Below are 21324 nucleotides of genomic sequence, written 5' to 3' on the forward strand. Positions count from 1 at the left end.
ACCAGTAGGAGGGCACCCATGGTGCCTCGAAGCCGAAAGTAGATCTTACGGTGTGAACTTTTAAGGAGAAACGTGTAGAGGTTAAAGTGAAGTATCATACACCCCATTTTCCTCCCACTGAGTGTTCTACCTAAGGTTCATTAACTTAGAAAATCCGGGTACTGATTTTATCTAAGTGATTGTTTAAGTTGCTCAAAAACAACTTTTGTCTTTGGTGATTAAACAACTTTGATTCAAGTCTTATTAAACTTTGTAACAAACTTTCATCAAATTCACATGCATGTAACAAATCTATCTAATTCACCTTTCCAGGTAGGTTCCCAGGTAGGGGTGCAACTTTTCCATCGACTTAAGTATCCCAGCCTAGCCAGAACTAGCCTTAGACAAAAGGTCCCTTATAGATATATTTATTACATATTTAATATTTTATTAGGAATTAATTTAATCCTACTAAACCGATTTAAAAGATTAAACTTAGATTTCTAATCTCATTAGAAATGTGGTCTTAGGTCTATCTCAATCAAATTTTTAAACACTTTTAAAAAATGATTAAATCCTAAGGTTTGCATTCAACTCTTTGTTATTGATTTTAATTCTAATTTTATTTATTATAACACTTATAAAAAATGAAATAATTAAAACCAATCATCACATGAATGACATGCATAAGTTAAGTATAACAATTATAATTTAACCTAAGGTAATGTCATGTTTCATGCAATGTTCATTCATTACTAATATATAACTTTTATATAACTAAGTAATGAATTATGCTATAGCATACAGTCCATACAATCATTCAACCTTATATTATAACATTTATAATATAAATGGATATGTTATAATGCATGCATACATATACTATAACTCTTATATTATATGATGCATGAGCATGCTTTATGTAATTTAAATCATGCATACTAATATATTATAACACTTATAATATAAAATGATGCATGAAAATAAATGCATAACCTATGGTGGGTTTTATAACTATATGACATACTTTATGGCATGTAAAATAAACATACATCTCATGTATATTTAAACTAAAGTTGATGGACTAGTATAGACAATCTCAAAAATCAAGAATTAGAGGCTAACTTATTATAAAATTGAGTCCACCGATTCAGAACAAGTGAACTGGGTCCTGAACTGCTCACCTCGAACCACTCCACCAAGAACCCTTGTAGCTGATCGTTTAACAAACTCTTGATCTTCGAGCAGTAAAGCGTCGAGTATAGACGATCATTTATATGCGATCGCATAGCTTTTGACTATGTGATGAGCATGAAAATCTATGTGATCGTGTAGTTAGCATGCGTGTGTCAAGTATCGCATACCATGCGATCGTGTAGCTAATGATTATGCGATGAGCATGATAGTCTACACGATCGTTTAGCATGCAAGCTTGCGTTAAGTATCATATATCGCGTGATCATTTACCCATCGAACGCCTATGCGATCATGCAGCCAACGTAATACAATCGTGTAGCAAACTCTACACAATCGCATAGCATTAGCCATGCGATCGTTCAGCAAATGCTACACGTTCGTGTAGTAAACTCTACACGATCAAATAACAAAATCTAAATGATCATTTAGCTCTATCTACACGATGCGACAACCTCCGTTTCTTCTTCTCCATCGAAATACACTGCAATCCTTCTTCTGAAGCCTCCCGAGCGATTCAAAACTTAAATAAATACAAACTCGATTGAAATTTATTGCCCAAATATGCATGGGCCCTTACAAATTAACTTTGTAAATAAACAGAAAGCCAAAAAACAGAGACTTCTATCCCGTAAACATCCATCAACAAACCATCCACGAACATTTATCATATAAACACAATGCAGATACTAAAACCCACCACTACTGTAAATGAATTCAATACAAAATGGAATTCGGAATCAGAACTGCAAGCTGGCTCTAATACCAATTGAAGGAACTCGTATTGAAGGAGATCCTTGAGCGGAAGCAAATCGTCCAAATTCCATAAATTATTGACAACTAAATTTACAGTAAACATACAAGATATGCATTCACAATAAATTATAACATGCTTGAAATAAGAAAAAGATTTAAGATACATTACCTTTGAAGACCTTTTCTCGTGTAATTTCCTCGAGCAGTCACAAGCCTCAAACTGAAACAACAACCTCTTGAAGACCTTCTTCAAGAATTTCTCGAACCAAACACAGACACAGCCACAACGAGTCTTTGGTATTCTCAGAGTGAGAACCCAGAAGTGGTGGGCTCTGACTATTTTGGTTATGAGGGATTGTTTGAGTTTGAAGGAAGAAGAAGATTGAAGCACATAGAACTATTTTGCAAAATCTCAATCGTTTAGCAATTCATAGTGTTCAGACGTAGAGGAAGAAGAGAAACTGTTTTCTTTTATTCCTTTTGCCACAAAATTAAATAACCACCCACTGAGGTAGTTGGAGAGAAAAGATGGAAGTTATTATTCAAAATAATAAAATAATATAAATAAATATGATAACTAACTTATCATATTATATTTATATTAAACTATAAGTTATATCAAATATAACATATAACATATAGTTTTAATATTGTATCATATACAATATAAACTATATTTTCTTTTCTCTATTTTATGACATTTAATATAAATCATATTTATATTAAATTTAACAACTATGAATCACATTCATAGAAAATATATTTGAATCTCATTCAAATATTTATTTCCTCCAATTAAACTATAATGTATCAAATATATTATAACAATTATATCATATATAATTGAATCAATTTAATTATATCATATATAATTAAATCCCGCTTATTAATTTAAACAATTCAAATTAACCCAAAAACTGATTCTCAACTAAATCCTTTTGAGCTACCAAGGGGATATTATGGACCTGTAGCTTGAAAAAAGACGAAAGCTACGGAAAGAAGGACAAGAGGTCGATCCGTCCGGGTTTCTATTCTCTTTCTAGTATGGTTCCTCTATAAGAACACTGAACGCCCCTGCTCGGACAGTAACTGATCAAAAAGCCTCTGCGTCAGATCGTCTTCCTAGCAAAATGACATTCCCTTACTGAACGGAAGGAATGGTTCCCCTACTCGCTTGCTCTTAGATATACGGTTTATGCCGGAAAGGTACAAAGTTGGACAGCTATCTTGAATAAAAGAGGGGAAGCGGTATTGATTGGATTGACGAATTAAGGACGTCAGTCATGCTATCCAACAGTACGTGAATAATTAATTAAACTCTTTAATTACATTATCCACTATCCATTAACTGTCGAACACTTCACTAAAGACCGACAGTTGTACTCTTTGCGCTTCAAATATATTTATGTATCCATTGGATATAACCAATTAACAGTACGGTGACCCTTCACAAATTGCTCGTAATTATAGTTGGGCTAAATTACTGTTTTGCCCTTGTAGTTACATCTAACTCTTTAAGTACCACTGATCCTTCTAATGAACATTACATCATAGTCCAACTATGACTAAACCTCTCTCGGGCCAAGAGAGGGTGTGGTGCCACATTGTTCAAGACCTGGAATCAATCCTTGAGAGAGCAATTTATCTACTTACCTCTACTTTAGGGAATGAGTGAATTTCATCTTGTGTAATTGTATTCCCAGCTACCCAATCAGACAAATCCCTAAAATGGTAGGCTTGTTGAGGCGATCTGGCCACTCTCACCCATACAAATCAAAGGACCACCCTCATAGACAGAAGTTCACAACTCACTTAGGATTAAGGTCATGTTACCTATGGTCATCCTGGTGAAATGAAAGTCTCTATTATGAACGGTATTATATAATGAGACTAAACATTTCGTGGTCCGGTCTTATACAAACTCTTTTGTATAGAATATCTCCACTCGCATGTCTAATACATGAATGATTAAGATCAGATCATTTATAGCATTTTACAACAATTGTAACACCTACAAAGTAGGTCATACTCATAGTGTCACAAGGATAAGTTACCTAGCATTATTCATATACTACAGACCATTTAGGTTATCACTTAAATATGATCCACCTGTATATTTCCACATACATGTTTAAGTTACAACGATAACCTTAGATGTTAGTTTATTGGTTTGTGGTTAATGCAACTAAAATATCACATATTTTATAGACAAAGTGAATAAACTATCATATATTTTATTAATCACATAAGAGTTTGTTCATACAATGTTTACAAACTATAGGACCCTACGAGATTTAGGGCATCAACCCCAATAGTAACAACTAAGTACCATCATACCTTAGGTACTACTGCCCAGATACCTTCACAATATCCTTCAATATCAGGTTAAAATCATCATAAAATTCATACTTTGAACTAAACATGATTTGGGTGCTTAAACAACATAAATCATATGTTTAAACATCTTTACTAGTAAGTATAAAACTTCCAACACATGCTTCTTGAAAATTAAGTATGGAAATACTTAAACCATGCTTTCATAAACTTCTTTAAACTAGCATGTGTTAATAGGCTTCATGAAATCTAGTTTGCTTGGAAATTATTTAACATTCTTTACACATAAACAAGCATGAGTCTAAACATTTAAGTAAAGCACGTGTTATTAAAACATTGGAAAGACATATAGTTTTGTCACTCACAACCTTGGGCATTCCTCATAGGGTTGATAAGTATTTCCTATTGGCGTTAACCCTGTGGAAATTATAATCATGTTTCGCCATTGCCTTTATTCCTTATTTGAGAATAACTCACCTAAATAAGCTTAACATTTAACTTATAGCATCCTTTTAAAGCTCAACGCATACCTTTTTATGCGTTCAACACTTAGAATTTTCTTGAGTTAAGTTTTTAAGTTATGTGGCCACAAGACCATCCATGCGCCCATCGCATGCCTCATGCGCTTGTCCAGCTGCATGCCAACACACCTCCAGTGCAACCACACGCAATGCCTCACACGTCTACTCGCACAACCCCGCTCGCGTTGCCACATAGCCTATCACCCATACAGCACCCTCTTGCGCTCACGGCTTCAGCATGCGTCGCACAGTCCAACGCATCTCAATGCATCCTTGCACCCAACCCAGTGCATCTCTTGCACACAACTTAGCTCTCCGCACGCACATTCACCTGCCTCACCGTCTGGCCTTCCAAGCTGTTTGTTTGCTCAACCTAAGCAGCTGCCTGCTTATTCAAACCAAAATTTCAGAATCACCTTTGAGCCCGAATAACTTATTTTTCAATCCTTTTCTTGGAAAATTTTCTTCGACAAACTTGTTTAAAAACATCTTTTGCTTACCTTAAAATTTGAGCTCTAAATTCCTCTGGGTTTGGTTGGAATCCTTCAATCTTTTCCATTGCCCCGGATTCATCAGAGAGTTTGACCTTCTAGAGATTTTCTTCAGATTCCAACTTGAATTCATATGAGATTCCGTCTGACATCCCTTGTGCTTCAACTACACTAAACACGCATTCGAATGACTCTAGAATCACCTCAATAGCACGATTATATTGCTCAAACCGAGTTCCTAAACGGAGGCCTACTTTTTTTACTAAACAATGCATGCCTCTTTTAAATCTTAGACTGCCAACTCCATCACTAAGTGGGATTAGTTTCCTTAATCTCGATAGCTGGCCCACTAGAGTGGGTGACTAAACTGTAGTCATTGTTTATCCAACGCAAGACTCACTATCAACTTACCATCGCATGGCACATCCATCGCACATCCCCTTAGCCAACGCATAGCCTCAAGATATCTTGCCCATCGCTTGGTCAAGTGTCATCGCCTGACTTCCTTGCTTGTGGCCTTTGTCCAAATATAGCGTAGACACATCTATGCGTCTAAGGCTATCGGCCAACGCATCGCAACTCTTTAGCGCTCAACCACCAGTCAGCGCATACCTTGGTGTCCTTTGCGTGCATCACCTAGGCTGATATTCATCGCTTGGCTCAGCCTGCCCATGCAACACGTCCGGCCACTGCATGCTGCCTCACCTTACCAACACATTGCCAATGCGCGCAATGCCTATGGCCAACACTTAGTCGTTTCTTCCTTGTATTGCGCCCAACAAGCACCCAATTAACCTCATTGGGACATAGCTTGATTAGCACATTGCCCATGCTTCAACACATGGCTTCACTCTCAGTCACACTTAGCCTCATGGCCAATGCCTTTCATGTGCCTAAATAACCTCATGAGCATGACTACCGTACATTAGGCCACATCCTTTAACGCATAGGCTATCAACGCATGGCACTTTCAGCCTCCACACTTAGCCAAACATCCTCACCTAATGTCTCCATGCCAAAGCTACCTGAGAGCTTTGTTTCTCCTTACTTAGAACTCTTCCTTCTTCTTTATCATCCTCAGCTTTTCTCTACAACATTACATTAACTTATACTTAAATTTAATTAACATACTAATTATCATACTTAAGAAGAAAAATAGAGTTCGGAGTTTACAGTCGAGAACTTTATATCAAAATTCCTAAAACTACTCACATCAAAATGTGATAGATAAATACACATAAAAGTTTGAGATGAATATATAATTTAAAATATATTCAATATCATGGTTAATGTTTGTTTGAAAATAGACGAGAGATTTCTATTAAATAATAAATAAATAAAAAAAAACAAAACAAAACAAAATAGAGATATAATTTTAATAGTCACTTTATACTAACAAATTACTAATCTACCTAATTCCAAATCATAATTCAAATTAAAAGTAACTCTAATTCAATTAACGTAATCTAATTGAAATAGGATAATTCTAACTATATCTAATTCAAACCAACAAACAATATGGTACCTTAGGCACAATAAAAACTTGAATTTGGGTAGTGTAAAATGAATGTTAAAAAGGAGGGAAAGTGGGAGGAACATGGGAGGAGGTCAAGTACATAGCTACATTATTAAATATTATATGATAAGATTAATGTTGCTAGGGTTTTGAAAATTTCGATTAGATTGAATGATAAGATTACGTCATGTATAGCAGTGCATGGGACGACATGTGTTTTAGTGTCGTTTTGTAATTGGATGCGTGAGTTGAGATGTCGGCCACCTTTGGTTTTCGCGTTTTGTTTGGTGCGATTGATTTAGGGTTTTTCACAATTTGGACCATGTGTGCAATATAATGCGTCTCGCATGATACATTTTTACATAATTGTTTCATGTTATTAATATTATCCCTAATTGCAATTTTTTTCGTTCCAAGTAATCTCTACTTAAAAACTAGGATAAATGACATGTACTCTCATTTTGTTCGATATTCCATCTCGTAATTGTTGTACAAAAAATACCTAACTACTCCTAGACTTTTTACTTAATGAGTATGCTATGTAAATTAGATCATGATTTGGTTCATGTTACATATTACATAGTCATCACTATTTCTATTATCTTTGCTTCATAGATGAATTACATGAAGTTAAGTATGTGTATTGACATAAAATACATAGGTTGATTAAGATTGGATTTTGGAGTTGATAGATATTAGAAGTAGTTGCAAACATAGCAACCAAGTCTATAATATTCATAGATATAGTACAATGCAAAAGAATTTGTAAATATAGTAAAATTTTAATTTTGTTTTCAAATTTATCAGAGATAAACCATATAGCTAGTAGGAGTCTATAAGTGATAAACCATATCATTGGTAGGAGTCTATCATTGATAGATTTTGTTATATATGCAATTATTTAAAAATGTTATTATTATACACTTAATTATTATCCCTAAAGGTGCTATCCAATACAATTACCCTAGATATTAGGTAGATCAGTTAGTATCAAATTTAAACATAATGTTGCTGAAAGAAAGTTAAGTTTTTAATTACAATGCCTCAAGAAAATGTGTCATGGTAGAAACAATTAACAAGCAAAAAAAAAAACAAATAGAAAAAACAATGCAAATTTATGTAGGTTAACTGACGATGTATTAACTATTTCTACAGATAGAAAGAAAAACTGATTTATTATTTAGGGGAGCAATATAGTATAATTTATATATACATATATGCAAGACCTTCCAACAAAAGGGAAAAATGAGCTAACTAAAGATTAAGGTTGAATAGACAAAGTCCAAAATGGATACTTTTCAAACTAGAATTAAACATATAAAAGTTTAGATGGCAAATCAAACTTACACTCTATTTTGTGTTTTGACTAAGAATCAAAGCTAAAAACATTACAAAAGTTGATGATTTAGTTAATTGTAATGATTATTCTTTTAGCATATGGAAAATTGAATCAGAAAAAAGAAAAGCTAAAATGAAATGAATAAGGTTGATTATTAACCTAATTTTGTTTGAGAACTAAGTTTGTACATACATGACTTTATTTTTTCTTACAATGGTAGTTATAATTGATCTTTTGTCACTTCACTTTCGTAATAGTCACCCCCACTCAAAGGATGTTACTATATATAGTGAATACTTTATGGAACTTGAAAATGAAGCAATAATATTATTGTAAGACGTTTGAAATAATTGCACGAAATTAGGTCACTTCAAGAAAGAAAGAAAGAAAGGAATTGTAGTAGCCATGGGCAAAATTAGAGGAGGAAGGGAGACAAGGAAGCAATGTCATGATGGTGTCAAATCCATCATTCCATTCACACATTGATTAGAATAATTTGTGCAGTGAGGACTCAAATTATTTGAGTGGGCTGCCTTGCTCTGGCCCATTACCACTAATACGAGGGTAACAAAAATTAATCACTCAACCAACTCCATCTACTATTTTCGTTCGCTATTTTTATGTAAACTTTCGTACATACATTTTAATAAATTATTGCTTTTTATTCGAAATTTTATTGAAATAATCAATCAAACCGAGTGAAATTGATATATACCTTCAAATTTGGATAAACAAGGTAGGTTTTGTTTAGTAACTATTTCGTTTTTTTGTTAAGAAAGTGTGTTTGTTGTCTCATAGTTTATTTAGATGGTTTTAATATTTTCTATATAAATATTTGAATTTTTAATCTTTTTTTTTTAGTTTTTAAAATTTAGCTTTGATGTTGATAACTCTTTTAAAATCTAGACAACAAAACATGTAAATCAATCAATGGAAGTAATGTTGATAGACTCAATTTCATAAATTAAAAATTAGAAATCAAATAGTTACCAAACGAGACTATATTATTTGAAGTTCCTAGTATTATCTTATGTTGGATTAAGATGGACAATGAATTTTTTTATTATTACTTTTACTTTTAATATTTTAATTAATATGGCATAGATATGCTTGTTATTTTAGAAAAAAAAAAAAAAAAAAAATCTTCAATTATTATCTAAAAGAAAAGGGGAAAAAAAGCATACAATTTTAATCTACAAAATAGAAATAAGCCCAATTTTAATTTGTAAGCAAAAATGCTCTGTTCAAAATAAAAGTTGAAATAAAATTAAGAAATATGATAGTTACAGATATAACAATCAGACTTAAAGTATTAGTAAATATAGCACAATATAAAAGAATTTGCAGATATAGCAAAATTTAGATCCAACTCTCAAAGTCTATATTATCAATGATAAATTATATTGCTAATAGGGGTTTATCATCGATCAAATCTATCAAGACTATCATTGAAGATTTTGCTATATTTGTAATTTTTTTAAAATATTGCTATACATTTAATTATTAGTTCTAAAAATGCTATTCATTGCAATTATTCTGAATGGAAAAAAAGACCCAATTGGGTCTAAAATTGAAAATCAAACTAACATGGAACTAAACCTATCAAAAACCGAATTAATGATTTTGTCCTTTAATGGACATTGACTTGATTTGATAAAATCGATCGGTTTGATTTAGTTCTAAGTTAGTAAAAAAAAAAAAAATATGAATGGATGGATGGAATGAGAGATTGTGATCAAATTCATAGAGCTGGATTTGTGTGTTTCAAATGCTTTCCAATGGTACGATCTTATATTATTCGGACATTTAAAGTACATCCAAATAGGTCCCCTCTTCTTTCTTTCGCCACTTTCAACTATTACCATTTATATATATCACTTATTTTCCAACCCTTGTCACTTCATATGACATCTCACTTTGTCTCCAAGGTTACCATCCACTTCCATTTAATAATACAATTGTAAGAATAATTTAAAGACTTGTTTCGAACGGAACAAAGTTATTTGTTTGATTCATTTTAGGTTTCACAACTAAACAACTCTCTAGATTAAATAACTTCATACTTGTCCTGAATGCCATCTAACAATTTTAAATTTGGTTAGTTTTAAAGAGCGATTTTGGTCAAATTACAAAAAAAATACCCTTTTTGTTTGTTTCATATTATTCTTCTAAAAGTTAAAGTATTATCATTAATCTATCATAAATGTTTCAGAACGTCCTACATCTAGAATAGAAATTTATTAGAATTTTGATGAAAATAGAGATATCTAGAATGAGACGTGATCCTAACGGTGTTTGGGTATTAATTTCATTTCAAATCATAGGACAAAATTTGGAGTACTTCTTGCGATGGTAAGGTGTTGCAAAATGCAAGCAATGATTTTGCAACAAATTATGTGAAGATATACAATATTTTGGTACCAAAGATTTCTCTGCCTGTTTTTACATAGGACAATCCAACCAAGTCATGCGGTGGATACATTAATTTCTTTTGCTAGCCTTCCCTTTTACGAACCATGATATGACTTGTGGGGGACACCCCACCCCTCACTTTCATCTCTTTTTTTATTCTTAAAATTACTCATCCGTCACGAGAAAATTGTTTAACATGATCGTCGTTATAATGTAGCTGTCAATTGTTTTATAATATTGGAAAGTATGATGGAGAAAATTGAACAATTTTTTGTTCATTTGTCAAATGAGTGTGATCGTCACATTCAATAATTTTATTTGAACAAACAAGCCAACTACGAATCATGAAACAACATCTTTAGATCAAAGTAAAACAAACTATACAGGGTAAGGAGCAAGCCAACTACCAATGCCTTTCTCGCAAGGGAATGCGCCAAGAAATTGTGACTTCGCCTCACATGGAAAAATTAAGAGACATCACCTAACTCAATGCGAGTGATTTGACCTTCTTGATACAAAAAGAAATCTTACTCTTTTCTATTCTATTAGTATTAGATTAGTATTAGTTAGTGATCTCGGCTCAGTGAGTCCTTTCTTCCGTGATTAACTGTTGGCACCAGTCCTCCATTTGATATCCCATTGAAAAGATGAACCACCTCCAGACTGTAAGACTTAACTCAAATATTACGCACATTAGTGGATCAAAGGTTGATCAGATCTTCACGTATAATCATAATTTTAAGAACCTTGATCTCAAAGTATCTAAGGATGAGACTTAAATGTAGTCAAACGAATATAGTCCAGATGATCTCCGAGCACCCAACCAACACTGCCAAATGAGCTAGTAATTCCTTATACTACTTTTTTTAATCGTTAATAACATATGTTCTCATATTGATCAATTTAACTTGACGATGTATCTAATAAGAGGAATCATTATACTCTTTAAATTGATTTTAAAGATTACTTTGCATTGTACCATTATGAAATAGAGAAAAAGAACAACAAAAAAAATTTATTTTGGCCCATTTAGTAATGATTTCATTTTTTTTTTTCAAAAATTAAACTATTTCCTCACATGGTTGGTATATTTCTTAAGCGCAAAAGTTGAATTCTTAGCAAAATTCAAAAAAAAAAAAACTAATTTTTAAAATATACTTAGTTTAGTTTCCAAATTTTAGCTTTGATTTTTAAAAATATAATTAAAAAGTAGATAAAAAAGCAAAAAATTCAGAGATGAAGGGATGTTTGTAGGTATAATTTTAAAAAATTAAAAATCAAAAATCAAATGATTACAAAATAAGACCTTTATTTTACCATAAATTGAGTTTCAATTAGGAATGATTAAAAGTAATAGTTTTCAAATTTTGACTTGGTTTTTCAAAACATCAATAATAAAAAGTTGAAAAGTTGAAATGATGTTTATATATAATTAATTTAAAAAAAAAAAAAAAACAAAACAAAACACAATGTCTTTTTATTATTATAATTTGACTATGAATTCAAATATATTATCTATAGAAAAGGATTAAAAAAAAAAAAAAAAAAAAAAAAGCATGGTTATTTAAAAAAAAAAATGAGAAAACAAGAAAAATTTTTAAAAAGTAAAAACCATAAACTAAAATAGTCATCAATCAAATAAATCCGAAAATAATGATTATCAAAGGGAGACATATGGTTAATCTTTAATTAAACAACATTGTAATTCAATATATTTCAACCTAGAATCTTTTTAAAAGAGACAATTATGCCTTTAACCATTAAAAAGATGAGTTATAATACTTAATGTTAGAAAGAAAGAGGACAGAAGAAAAGATTGCATATGATCCCTTTGAGGGAAAAAAAAATGGGACTATTTAATTTTAATTTAATTGTGTAAAGGTTGATATACCCCTAAGTTGGCCACAAATAAAATTGTTTTGTATATGTTTAAGGTCAATCTTATATTGCAAGGGCTGTCCCATTGGTCAGTTTCAACTTCATATCATTTCTTTCATTCTTTTCCTTTAATTTGTGACAAATATTACTGTTATTTCCTTTTCTTTTTCCTTCTTTTTCAGAATAATTTTGTACATTTTTTTTTTCTGTTCTTTTTAGAGATTATTTTAAATATTCTAGGGCATTTTTTGAGTTGTATTCCAGTACATGTTTTGATTCCAAATAATTGATGTAGTCGAAACAAATCAAATCAAACTGAAAGGATTCTGTTTGATATAGTTTTCTCTTTTTCATGGTTTAGTTTAGTTTTTTTTTTTTTTTTAATTAAAAAAAACTTTAAACTTTCTTATTTGTTTAAAAAGTTGGTCATATTCTTTTAAAAGTTGCATATTATCTTTAATCTTTCATAAAATATTATCTTTAATCTTTCATAAATGTTTCGAAATTATTTAGAATGTTTTGGACGAAAATTGAGACTTGAAACAAATGGTGTGGTGGTGATTTGGAATGAAAATTAAGATTCAAATGTTGTCACATGATTCTAGGTAACCTCATATTTGTCTGAAATCCTGATTTTCATCGAATTAAATTTTTATCAAATTTTTATTCCATGGTTAGTTTTAAAATATTTATGATTTATGAAATGTTAAAGGTGTTGAGAATCCCACATTGGAAAAACCAAGGGGACTCATTGCCAATTGGTTTTGAGATGGAGTCCTATACTCTCTAACATGGTATCAGAGCCCATAAAGCCCAAACAGGTGATGTAAGAAATTGTGATCCGATCAAGATTGGTGAACCCAAAAAGAGGCACCATCTTGAGGGAGCATGTTGAGAATCTCACATTGGAAAAACTAAGGGGACTCACACTCTTTATAGCCCCATACTATTTAACAAAAGGTAATATGTTAGGTGCAAACAAAGTTTTATTTTGATTAAGAAAATGAGAAATTTAAGATGTATAATTGAGAACAATTATCTCCATATGAGGCCATTTAGTGGTTAAATAACAAAGTTATGAGTATGAAAGATTATATATATATATATATATATATATATGAAAAATACTTAAGTGCAACTAGGTTGTACCCATCTATTATAGACTGTTACATCCAATAAAAAATTATCATATGGTAATTTTTTATTTTTAAAAAAAATAATTAAAAATAAATTTTTTGTATGTAGAGAAAGGGTGAATATGGAGATTAGATGCAGCCGGTTGCTCTATATATATATGGATGGTAACATAGATTTAAGATCGAGCAATGTTGCACAGGAATGTATGAAAAAGTTTAGGTAGGAAAAGTATTAGTAGGTTAAAAAGGACATATTTGTCACATCCATTTGTTTAAGAAAAATGAAACCATGGGTATGGTATGAAACCCTACTTTCTGACACAAACTTGTTTATGCAAGCTTTGTTCATATGGGAGGGTCTACCATGCATGTCGATCCCTTTTTAAAAAAAGAGAAAAAAAAAATGTGGATGCATATTCATGTGCTTAAGTTTTTATTATTATTGTTGTTGTTATTATTAAACTATAGTGTTTATGTACAACTATATGTGATAGAGAATTCGAACCTCTAATCTCTTAGTTGATAGATCATACTTTATGTTAGTTGAGTTATATCCATATTAGCTTAAACTATATATAGTGTTTTGTTGGCAATATTAAATCATCAATCAACTCAAAAACATAAGTAGATAGATTATGATAAATTTAATTACATCAATAATTTGACACTCTCCGTTATTTGTGGACTTAAAAATTTGTAACAGGTACAACGAGTGGGAATTGATATAAATTTTGGGAGAAGATGATATTATAGGAGTTCAAATTATCTTATGCTTTGATACTATATTAAAATTATTTATAAGAAATACACCATTTCTTTTAGGATATAGATAAATGAAAGAGAGACGACGATCTTGGATAACCAAAGATCAAAATCCCTCTATCAAGAGCTTTAATTTGCTAGTAAAACTATAAGAATCATAGGAATATTTACATATGATTTGATATAGAAAATGCAATATGCCTAACTTGTAGTTGTGGATTTGTATATGTTTCTATGAAGCCTTGTTGAGACACATAAAACGCTCATAAACCAAAAACAAGTTTCTCCACTTTGTAATTATTGGTTAAACAAAAATCATAGGTTTAGTTCATAAATTTTTAAGTTGTTCTAATTAAAGTCTTGTTCCAAAGTTTTAAAAGTTGTATCTATTATTATAGCCCTTGAGTTTGAAAAAGTCTTCATTAGTCCAAAACTTTCAATTTGTATCAAAGAAATTCTTTAAGTTTCAGTTTTGTGTCCTATTAACATATTCTACATTTTCTTTTATTATACACTAATAAAAAAAAACAGATTTTATCAGACCAAAAAAAAGTCAAATTTATGTTTAATGGTTTCATTAATTTTTTTTTAAAAAAATAAGTTGAATATGTTAATAAAGATTTATTAAACATAAAATTGAAAATGGGAGAACTTATGAGACATTTTACATTTTAGAGACCAATTAAATTCAAAGTTGAAAGTTGAGGTCTCATTTAATAATCATTTAATTTTTAGGTTTTGAAAATTAAGCTTATAAATATTGTATCCCGCCTATGATTTCTTTGTCCCATAATTTAAAATCAAGCAAAACTTTGAAATCTAAAAATAAAAATTAAAAAAAAAAAAAAAAAAAAAAAAAAAAAAAGGTAGTTTTTATTTATAAAATTTTGTCAAGAATTCAAATGTTTGATAAGGAAAAGATGAAAACCATAGTAAAATTGTAAGAAAATAAGCATGATTTTCAAATACTAAAGGGTTATCAAACAGGGTCTTATCTATTTATTAAACACCTTTTAAAATGAAAATACACATGAGATACAAACCTAAAAGTTTAAAAACTAAACGGATAATTTAACCAATTTTCTTAATATTTTTTGGTTATTTCAAAAAAGAAAAAAAAAAGGTGTTACATAACATTATGAAATACATTTTTTAAAAAATTGGGTAATCACAATTGATAGGACTTTTAGGACAAATAATTATGTGTATAGGAAAATTTTTAAAGGATTATAAATATAGCAAAAAAATTGAAAAGAAATATAGCAAAATCTATCTATGATAGACTCCATCGAGATAGACTCTTATTAGTGATAAACTCCTATTAACGATATAGTCTATCACTAAATATCCTAAAAACTAGTTTTAAATTTTATTATATTTATAAATTCTTTTGCATTATGTTATATCTACTAATATTTTAGACCTTTTACTATATTTGCAATTGTCCCTAAAAAATATGTGAAAGAGAGAGGAAAAGAAAGAAGAAAAACATTAGTAAACAATCCCATATATTGGCCTTCTACTTGCTCAAAATCTTGCAAGATGCTCTTGGGCTTCTTATTTAAGCCCATTTGCTTTCCTAAGAATTGGGAAAACAAACTCCTCCCTCAAACATGGATAAGGTTTTGGAAGTCAAAACTTACCATCCTTTTCTTTCTAGGCACATGTTCCAACATCCTAGTTTCTATTTATTGCTAATTATTTGGTGTGATCGTGATAATATAACGGTAAAGAAAACATCTTGAATTCACATCCAATGATTATTCAAGAATATCTCGATTTTTTAATCCACATTCACCAATTTATTATGAGACAGCCACATTGGAATGATCTCATTAAATAATTTATCCTATTCATATGCCTTTTAACTATGTATGGAATAAAGTGCCTCTTGAAAAGGTATCTCAAACTTTTATTTCATGGTAACAACTAACCACCTTGCTCCACTAGAATCAGTTCATCTTAAGAAACTCAAAATTTGCTTCATTGAGTTTTTGTGCAGCAGAAGTCAAAGTGGCATTACTCTTGCAGAAAGCAAACCTGATATATCTATTTTGATAGCTACAATCTTCCTCGATGCGCTTCTCTCTCGATGAATTCGTTTGAAAAAATCCACATCCTGGCACCGCCACCACTCCGGCTCGTTTTATCAGTTCCTCAACACAATCAACCTGCAAGTAATCAATCAAAAAACGAAGTCATTTCACTTAAATACAATGGCCAACCATACTTTATTTTCAGCAGATTTAGTTGCGATATGTACATCAGTAAGTGTGCAACTTTTGGGGAGTTCTGCAAATAAAAAAAACGAGCCTTGAGGTTCAAACTGAACTTGAAATCCGATATTGGCAAGCAACTTAAGGATAAAGTCTCTTTTTGATTCGTAGTCCTGCACGTCAAACAACATACTCCATGAATGAAACATAGAAAACAGAAGATGGTTTTTGAGATTTCAGTTCAATTGAATTGAGGTTTTAGTTATCAATTGCACAAAATAAAAGGAAAGTTCTTGGCTATGAAAATTATAACCTACTTGTCTTAGTGACTCGAAATATTCCGGAGGACTTCGCAATGCAATCAAGGCAGCTTCCTGAAAAGGGGCAGGAGCAGAGTCTGTAATTCTAACATGAATGTTTCTCATTGCAGAGGCAATAAAAGCAGGAGCAATTGCCCAACCAATCCTCCAACCTAAGTAATAGGAAACAACACAATGAAACGACAAACACGCGTTAGTTTAATGATAACTGGTCACATATTGTGCAAAAAAAAGTTTTCTGGTTCTCATGTTGACATGAAAACTAATAAATTCATTAAAAGCACAGATTTAAGTACGGATCTGATCTAGATGTAACCTGTAACAGAAAACGTTTTAGACAGGGAAGATGTGATGATTGTCCTCCCACACATTCCCGGAACTGAGGCAAGAGATACATGTTTTGCATCACCAAATGTTATATACTCGTAAACCTGTTGAGCGTCGTATTGGAAAAGAAAAGTGTATCAAGATGAGCAAGGGAAGTCTCCGACACAATTAGATATGGTAGTCAATGAACGTGAACAAGTCATAAAAGACAAGGTTGTCATACTTCATCTGTTATGGCTAGGCAATCATTGGCACAGCAAGCTCTCGCAATTGTATCAAGTTCAACTTTGGAGAAAACTTTTCCGGTTGGATTGTGCGGGCTTCATAAACAACGAATGCAAATTGTTAAACATCATATTAGATAATTCACCAAAAGTTCAGCAAGAAAAGACCAACCACTCCATTCATTTTTCATTTAATACAAACAGAAGTTTCTTGCTTAGTATCTTATTGTTGTTGAAGATTGTCATGATCGTCCATTCATCATTTATCTTATACAAGAAAAAGAAAAGATATCCTAAATAAAACCGTGCATTTTGACACAGGAACTTCACAAAAAAAATATTCTTCCGTGTTGAACTGAGTAACATCCTTTCAAAGAAAGAATCATAATTTTCTGTTCAGTTATGATTATGAAGAATGAGAATATATTTTACGATCAACATGATTATCTAGTCAAGAATATGAAATTCTTACCTGTTCAATACTATAGCTTTTGTTCTATCCGTAAAGGACTTCAAAAGTTTATTTGGGTCAAGAGTCCACTTAGGTGGGTCAAGTGCTACATATACCTGTTCATTTTGAATTCAAAATCAGGTGGGAAATCAGTTTGAGAAATCAGAGGAATCAATTTATGACATTTGTTAATGAGAAACAAGTTAGCTTACTGGAATTCCCCCAGCAATGGATAAAACACTTGCATATGTGTCGAACGATGGATCAAAAATTATAACTTCATCACCAGGGTTTATCACTATCAAATCAGAAGATATTAAGATGATAAAACAAATTATACGAACATATAGAACAGAAAAACAACCCATGTAGGCCTCGTTTGGTAACCATTTTGTTTTTGTTTTTAAAAATTAAGTCTATGGATACTACTTCCACCTCCAAATTTCTTCCTTTATTATCTACTTTTCACCAATGATTTAAAAAACCAAACCAAATTTTGAGAACTAAAAACAGTAGCTTTCAAAAAGTTGTTCTTGTTTTTTAAATTTGGCTAAGAATTCAACCATTGTAATTAAGAAAGATGCAAATCATGGTACGGAGTGTAGATGATATAGGCTTAATTTTCAAAAACAAAATGAACCAAACGGGGCTTTAATGTTTCAAAGCAATGGAAAGAATCAATGGGATAAGAACACGAAGACATGTACCAGAAAATACAGCAGCAGCAAATGCCTCAGTTTGACCACAACAAATAGCAATATCAGTAAGAGGGTTAACATCTAAGCCATGAGTTTTCTTTACTATCTTCGCCAGTTCGTCACATATCCCCTGCACGTGCCTTGTCTTTCAACACTACGTTTAGTACATTTAAGAAGTCAAATTGTATTAACATACTGTTTTTTTTTCTTTTCATAAAGAATGAAAATTTCATCCAGAAATAATGAAAGAATAGAAAGACATCCATAAAAACAAGTCCACAATAAAGAGGTCCCACAGAAGGACTCCAGTCAAGTACAGTAAGACCTAACGTTTAGTTACAAAAAGATTTAGTCATTGATACCTAGAGAGAAACGTAGAACCTAGAGATAAACAAAATACCAGGACCCCTCTTCCTACCTCGAAAGGTTCTATTGTTCTTTCCTCTCAAACACCCCAAAAGATTGCATAAACCCCCAGCTTGCCAAAGAAACATCCATTTATCTCAAAAGGGAGCGTTGAAAGAGGAACTCCTCGATGTAGAATTGCATCAAAGAACAGGTTCACTCTTTTGTAATCAACATGCATAATCTACTTAATGCACGGCAGGGGATGCCAGGAAAATCAACACCAAAGGAATCCCCAATCTGGAAATGCATCAATTGATATTAATTTTGTTAGAAACCTGAATGTAGTCTATTTAGACATTTGGAATAAAGAAACTAAATGGCTAGCCTGTTTAGATTGGCTTTCTAAATGCTTAAATATCTATTTCTAAGTGGAAAAGAAAATGTATTTAAGCCTTTAGTAAGTCAATTCAAACAACCCCAAGTCCTATTTGGATGTGCTTTTTACAAAACTGAAAGAACTTTTGCAGGAAGATATTTGGGAGTAATGTAAAAGCATTTTTGAAAATAGTCAAAAGCACTTGATGGATTCTTTTCCAATGAAAGCATTTTAGTTTAAAATACTGATTTTAAAATAACTTGCAAGCACACCTAACATAATAAAGAAGATTAGGTCCAAACTCATAGTCACAATCACCAAGCATTTCCAAGATGATTTAAGACAGACGGCAAATATTGAAATTAGAAATTCGACTAACAGCATCAAGGCCATCAGTGACCAAAGAATCCAAAAGAAAATGAAACGTTAAGGCAAGATATGAAGAAGTAAAGAGTAGAAGAATGAACCTGTACTGGTTGAAATCGGAGTTAATGGCGGAAACGGCGGCGTTTTTTAGGGTGAGAGGCGCGGGAAAATCTGGAAATCCTTCGGCAAGGTTGATGGCGTCGCATTGCTGAGCAAGAAGAGAGAGTTGTTGAATTGGTGAAGGGACGAATCTCTTAGCTACAGAGGATAGTTTCTTCTCTTCCTCCATGCCCAATCCTCTGCAAAATATCATTCATTAACGGATGAATTTTAACGCTTAAATTATTAACCCAATTTTTAATTTCTTCTATTTTCTCGACATAAAGAGTAAATGGGGACCAATCAAAGACGATAATTTTCACTCAATTTTCATAAGCATATAGTCTCGTTGGTAGATAACAAATTAATGTTGATACTCGATATTATACATGAAGCTATTGAACTAAAAATAATAATAAAAAAAAATAACCGAACATAATTATATTAATATATGAGTATAGATCTATAGTTCGAATCTTCCTATCTAATTGTACTAAAAAAAGAATTTAACTTAAAAGTTGAAACGATACAATATACTTTTACAACAAAGAAAATGTCACAAGATATAAAATTGAATCCTAATCTTTGACCTAATTGTACAATGTTTTGTTAAAATTTCTTAAGTGAAAAATTTAAGTTCATGAAATATTTTGTTAATACTAAAATTTAGGCACGAAATTGTTGCTTCCATTAAAATTTAAGTATCTAGAGTGTTTTTTTTAATTAATAAAAAAACTAATTGTCGATAAGAGCATGATATGTTAAGGAATTACTTATTCTAGAAAATTCAAAGAACTAAAAGAAAAAAGAAAATTGTTAGGTGCAAACCTCCACTTAATTATTTGCGATGTATTGTTCTAATATTAGGTTTAAATACAAGTTTATTCACTAAATTTTCGTGTTAGTGACTACTAGATATCTAAATTTTAAAAAATATCCAAGAAGTCCCTAAACTTTTAATATTATATCTAATAAGTCCTTAAACTTTAAATTTTACATTTAATAGATTATTGACCTTTTAACATTAAAGTTCATCAATCTATTGGGCAAAATATTAAAATTTAATTTCATGCCTAAACCATCCATCAACTTTAAAAGAATATTGAATATGATAGGAATCTGTTAGACATATAATTAAAATTATGCGGATTTATACAATAATTTTAAAATTTAAAATCTTTCAGTTACTAAATTGAAAATTGAAAGACTTCTTAGATACTTTTAAAAGTTCAAGGACTTATTAGACAAGAAAATGAAAATCTATGGACTAAAACAGTATTTTCACGTCATATTAATCAAAAGAGTTAATTAAATGCATTATAATGTTTTCTTATTTCAATAATGTGAGAATAAATATTCTAACATTTAAAGTCTTGTATGATAAATATTTCGCCTTTGAATTTTGTAAAATAAGCTTATAAAAACTACAAGTATTATTCGATTTGTTATCCACTTTTAATAGATGATTCCAAATTCAAATCAAGTTTAAGAATACAAATGTTTCCACAAGAAAAATAAGACCATTGTAAAGTAACTGTGAGAAAACGAATTAATTTAAAAAAAAAATCAATAACTATATTT

At 31.1% G+C, this 21324-nt stretch overlaps 1 protein-coding gene across 1 annotated transcript; it reads right to left on the reverse strand.

The window, feature by feature from the left end:
* Positions 1 to 16059: 16059 nt before the first annotated feature.
* On the reverse strand, positions 16060 to 20120 carry LOC120085273 (uncharacterized). The gene is made up of 9 exons (XM_039041182.2): positions 19746 to 20120; positions 18564 to 18694; positions 18069 to 18154; positions 17878 to 17972; positions 17405 to 17501; positions 17171 to 17285; positions 16852 to 17006; positions 16582 to 16707; positions 16060 to 16489 (listed from the first exon to the last, which is right to left on the reverse strand). Exons 1-9 carry the CDS (start codon positions 19955 to 19957, stop codon positions 16271 to 16273), a joined length of 1236 nt encoding a protein of 411 aa, XP_038897110.1. The 5' UTR covers positions 19958 to 20120; the 3' UTR covers positions 16060 to 16270.
* Positions 20121 to 21324: the final 1204 nt, after the last annotated feature.

The sequence above is a fragment of the Benincasa hispida genome, chromosome 9 (genome assembly GCF_027475165.1).
Source record: "Benincasa hispida cultivar pf3 chromosome 9, pf3_genome.v1.1, whole genome shotgun sequence".
Classification (NCBI taxonomy): Eukaryota; Viridiplantae; Streptophyta; class Magnoliopsida; order Cucurbitales; family Cucurbitaceae; genus Benincasa; species Benincasa hispida.

Bases quoted from the DNA above. Each gene is read 5' to 3' on its own strand.
- LOC120085273 (XM_039041182.2), bottom strand. From the start codon at position 19,957: ATGATATTTTGCAGAGGATTGGGCATGGAGGAAGAGAAGAAACTATCC. The intron at 18,695-19,745 runs GTTCATTCTTCT...TTGAAAGACAAG, and splicing joins TCCGATTTCAACCAGTACAG to GCACGTGCAGGGGATATGTG. The intron at 17,286-17,404 runs GTATGACAACCT...GACGCTCAACAG, and splicing joins GCCTAGCCATAACAGATGAA to GTTTACGAGTATATAACATT.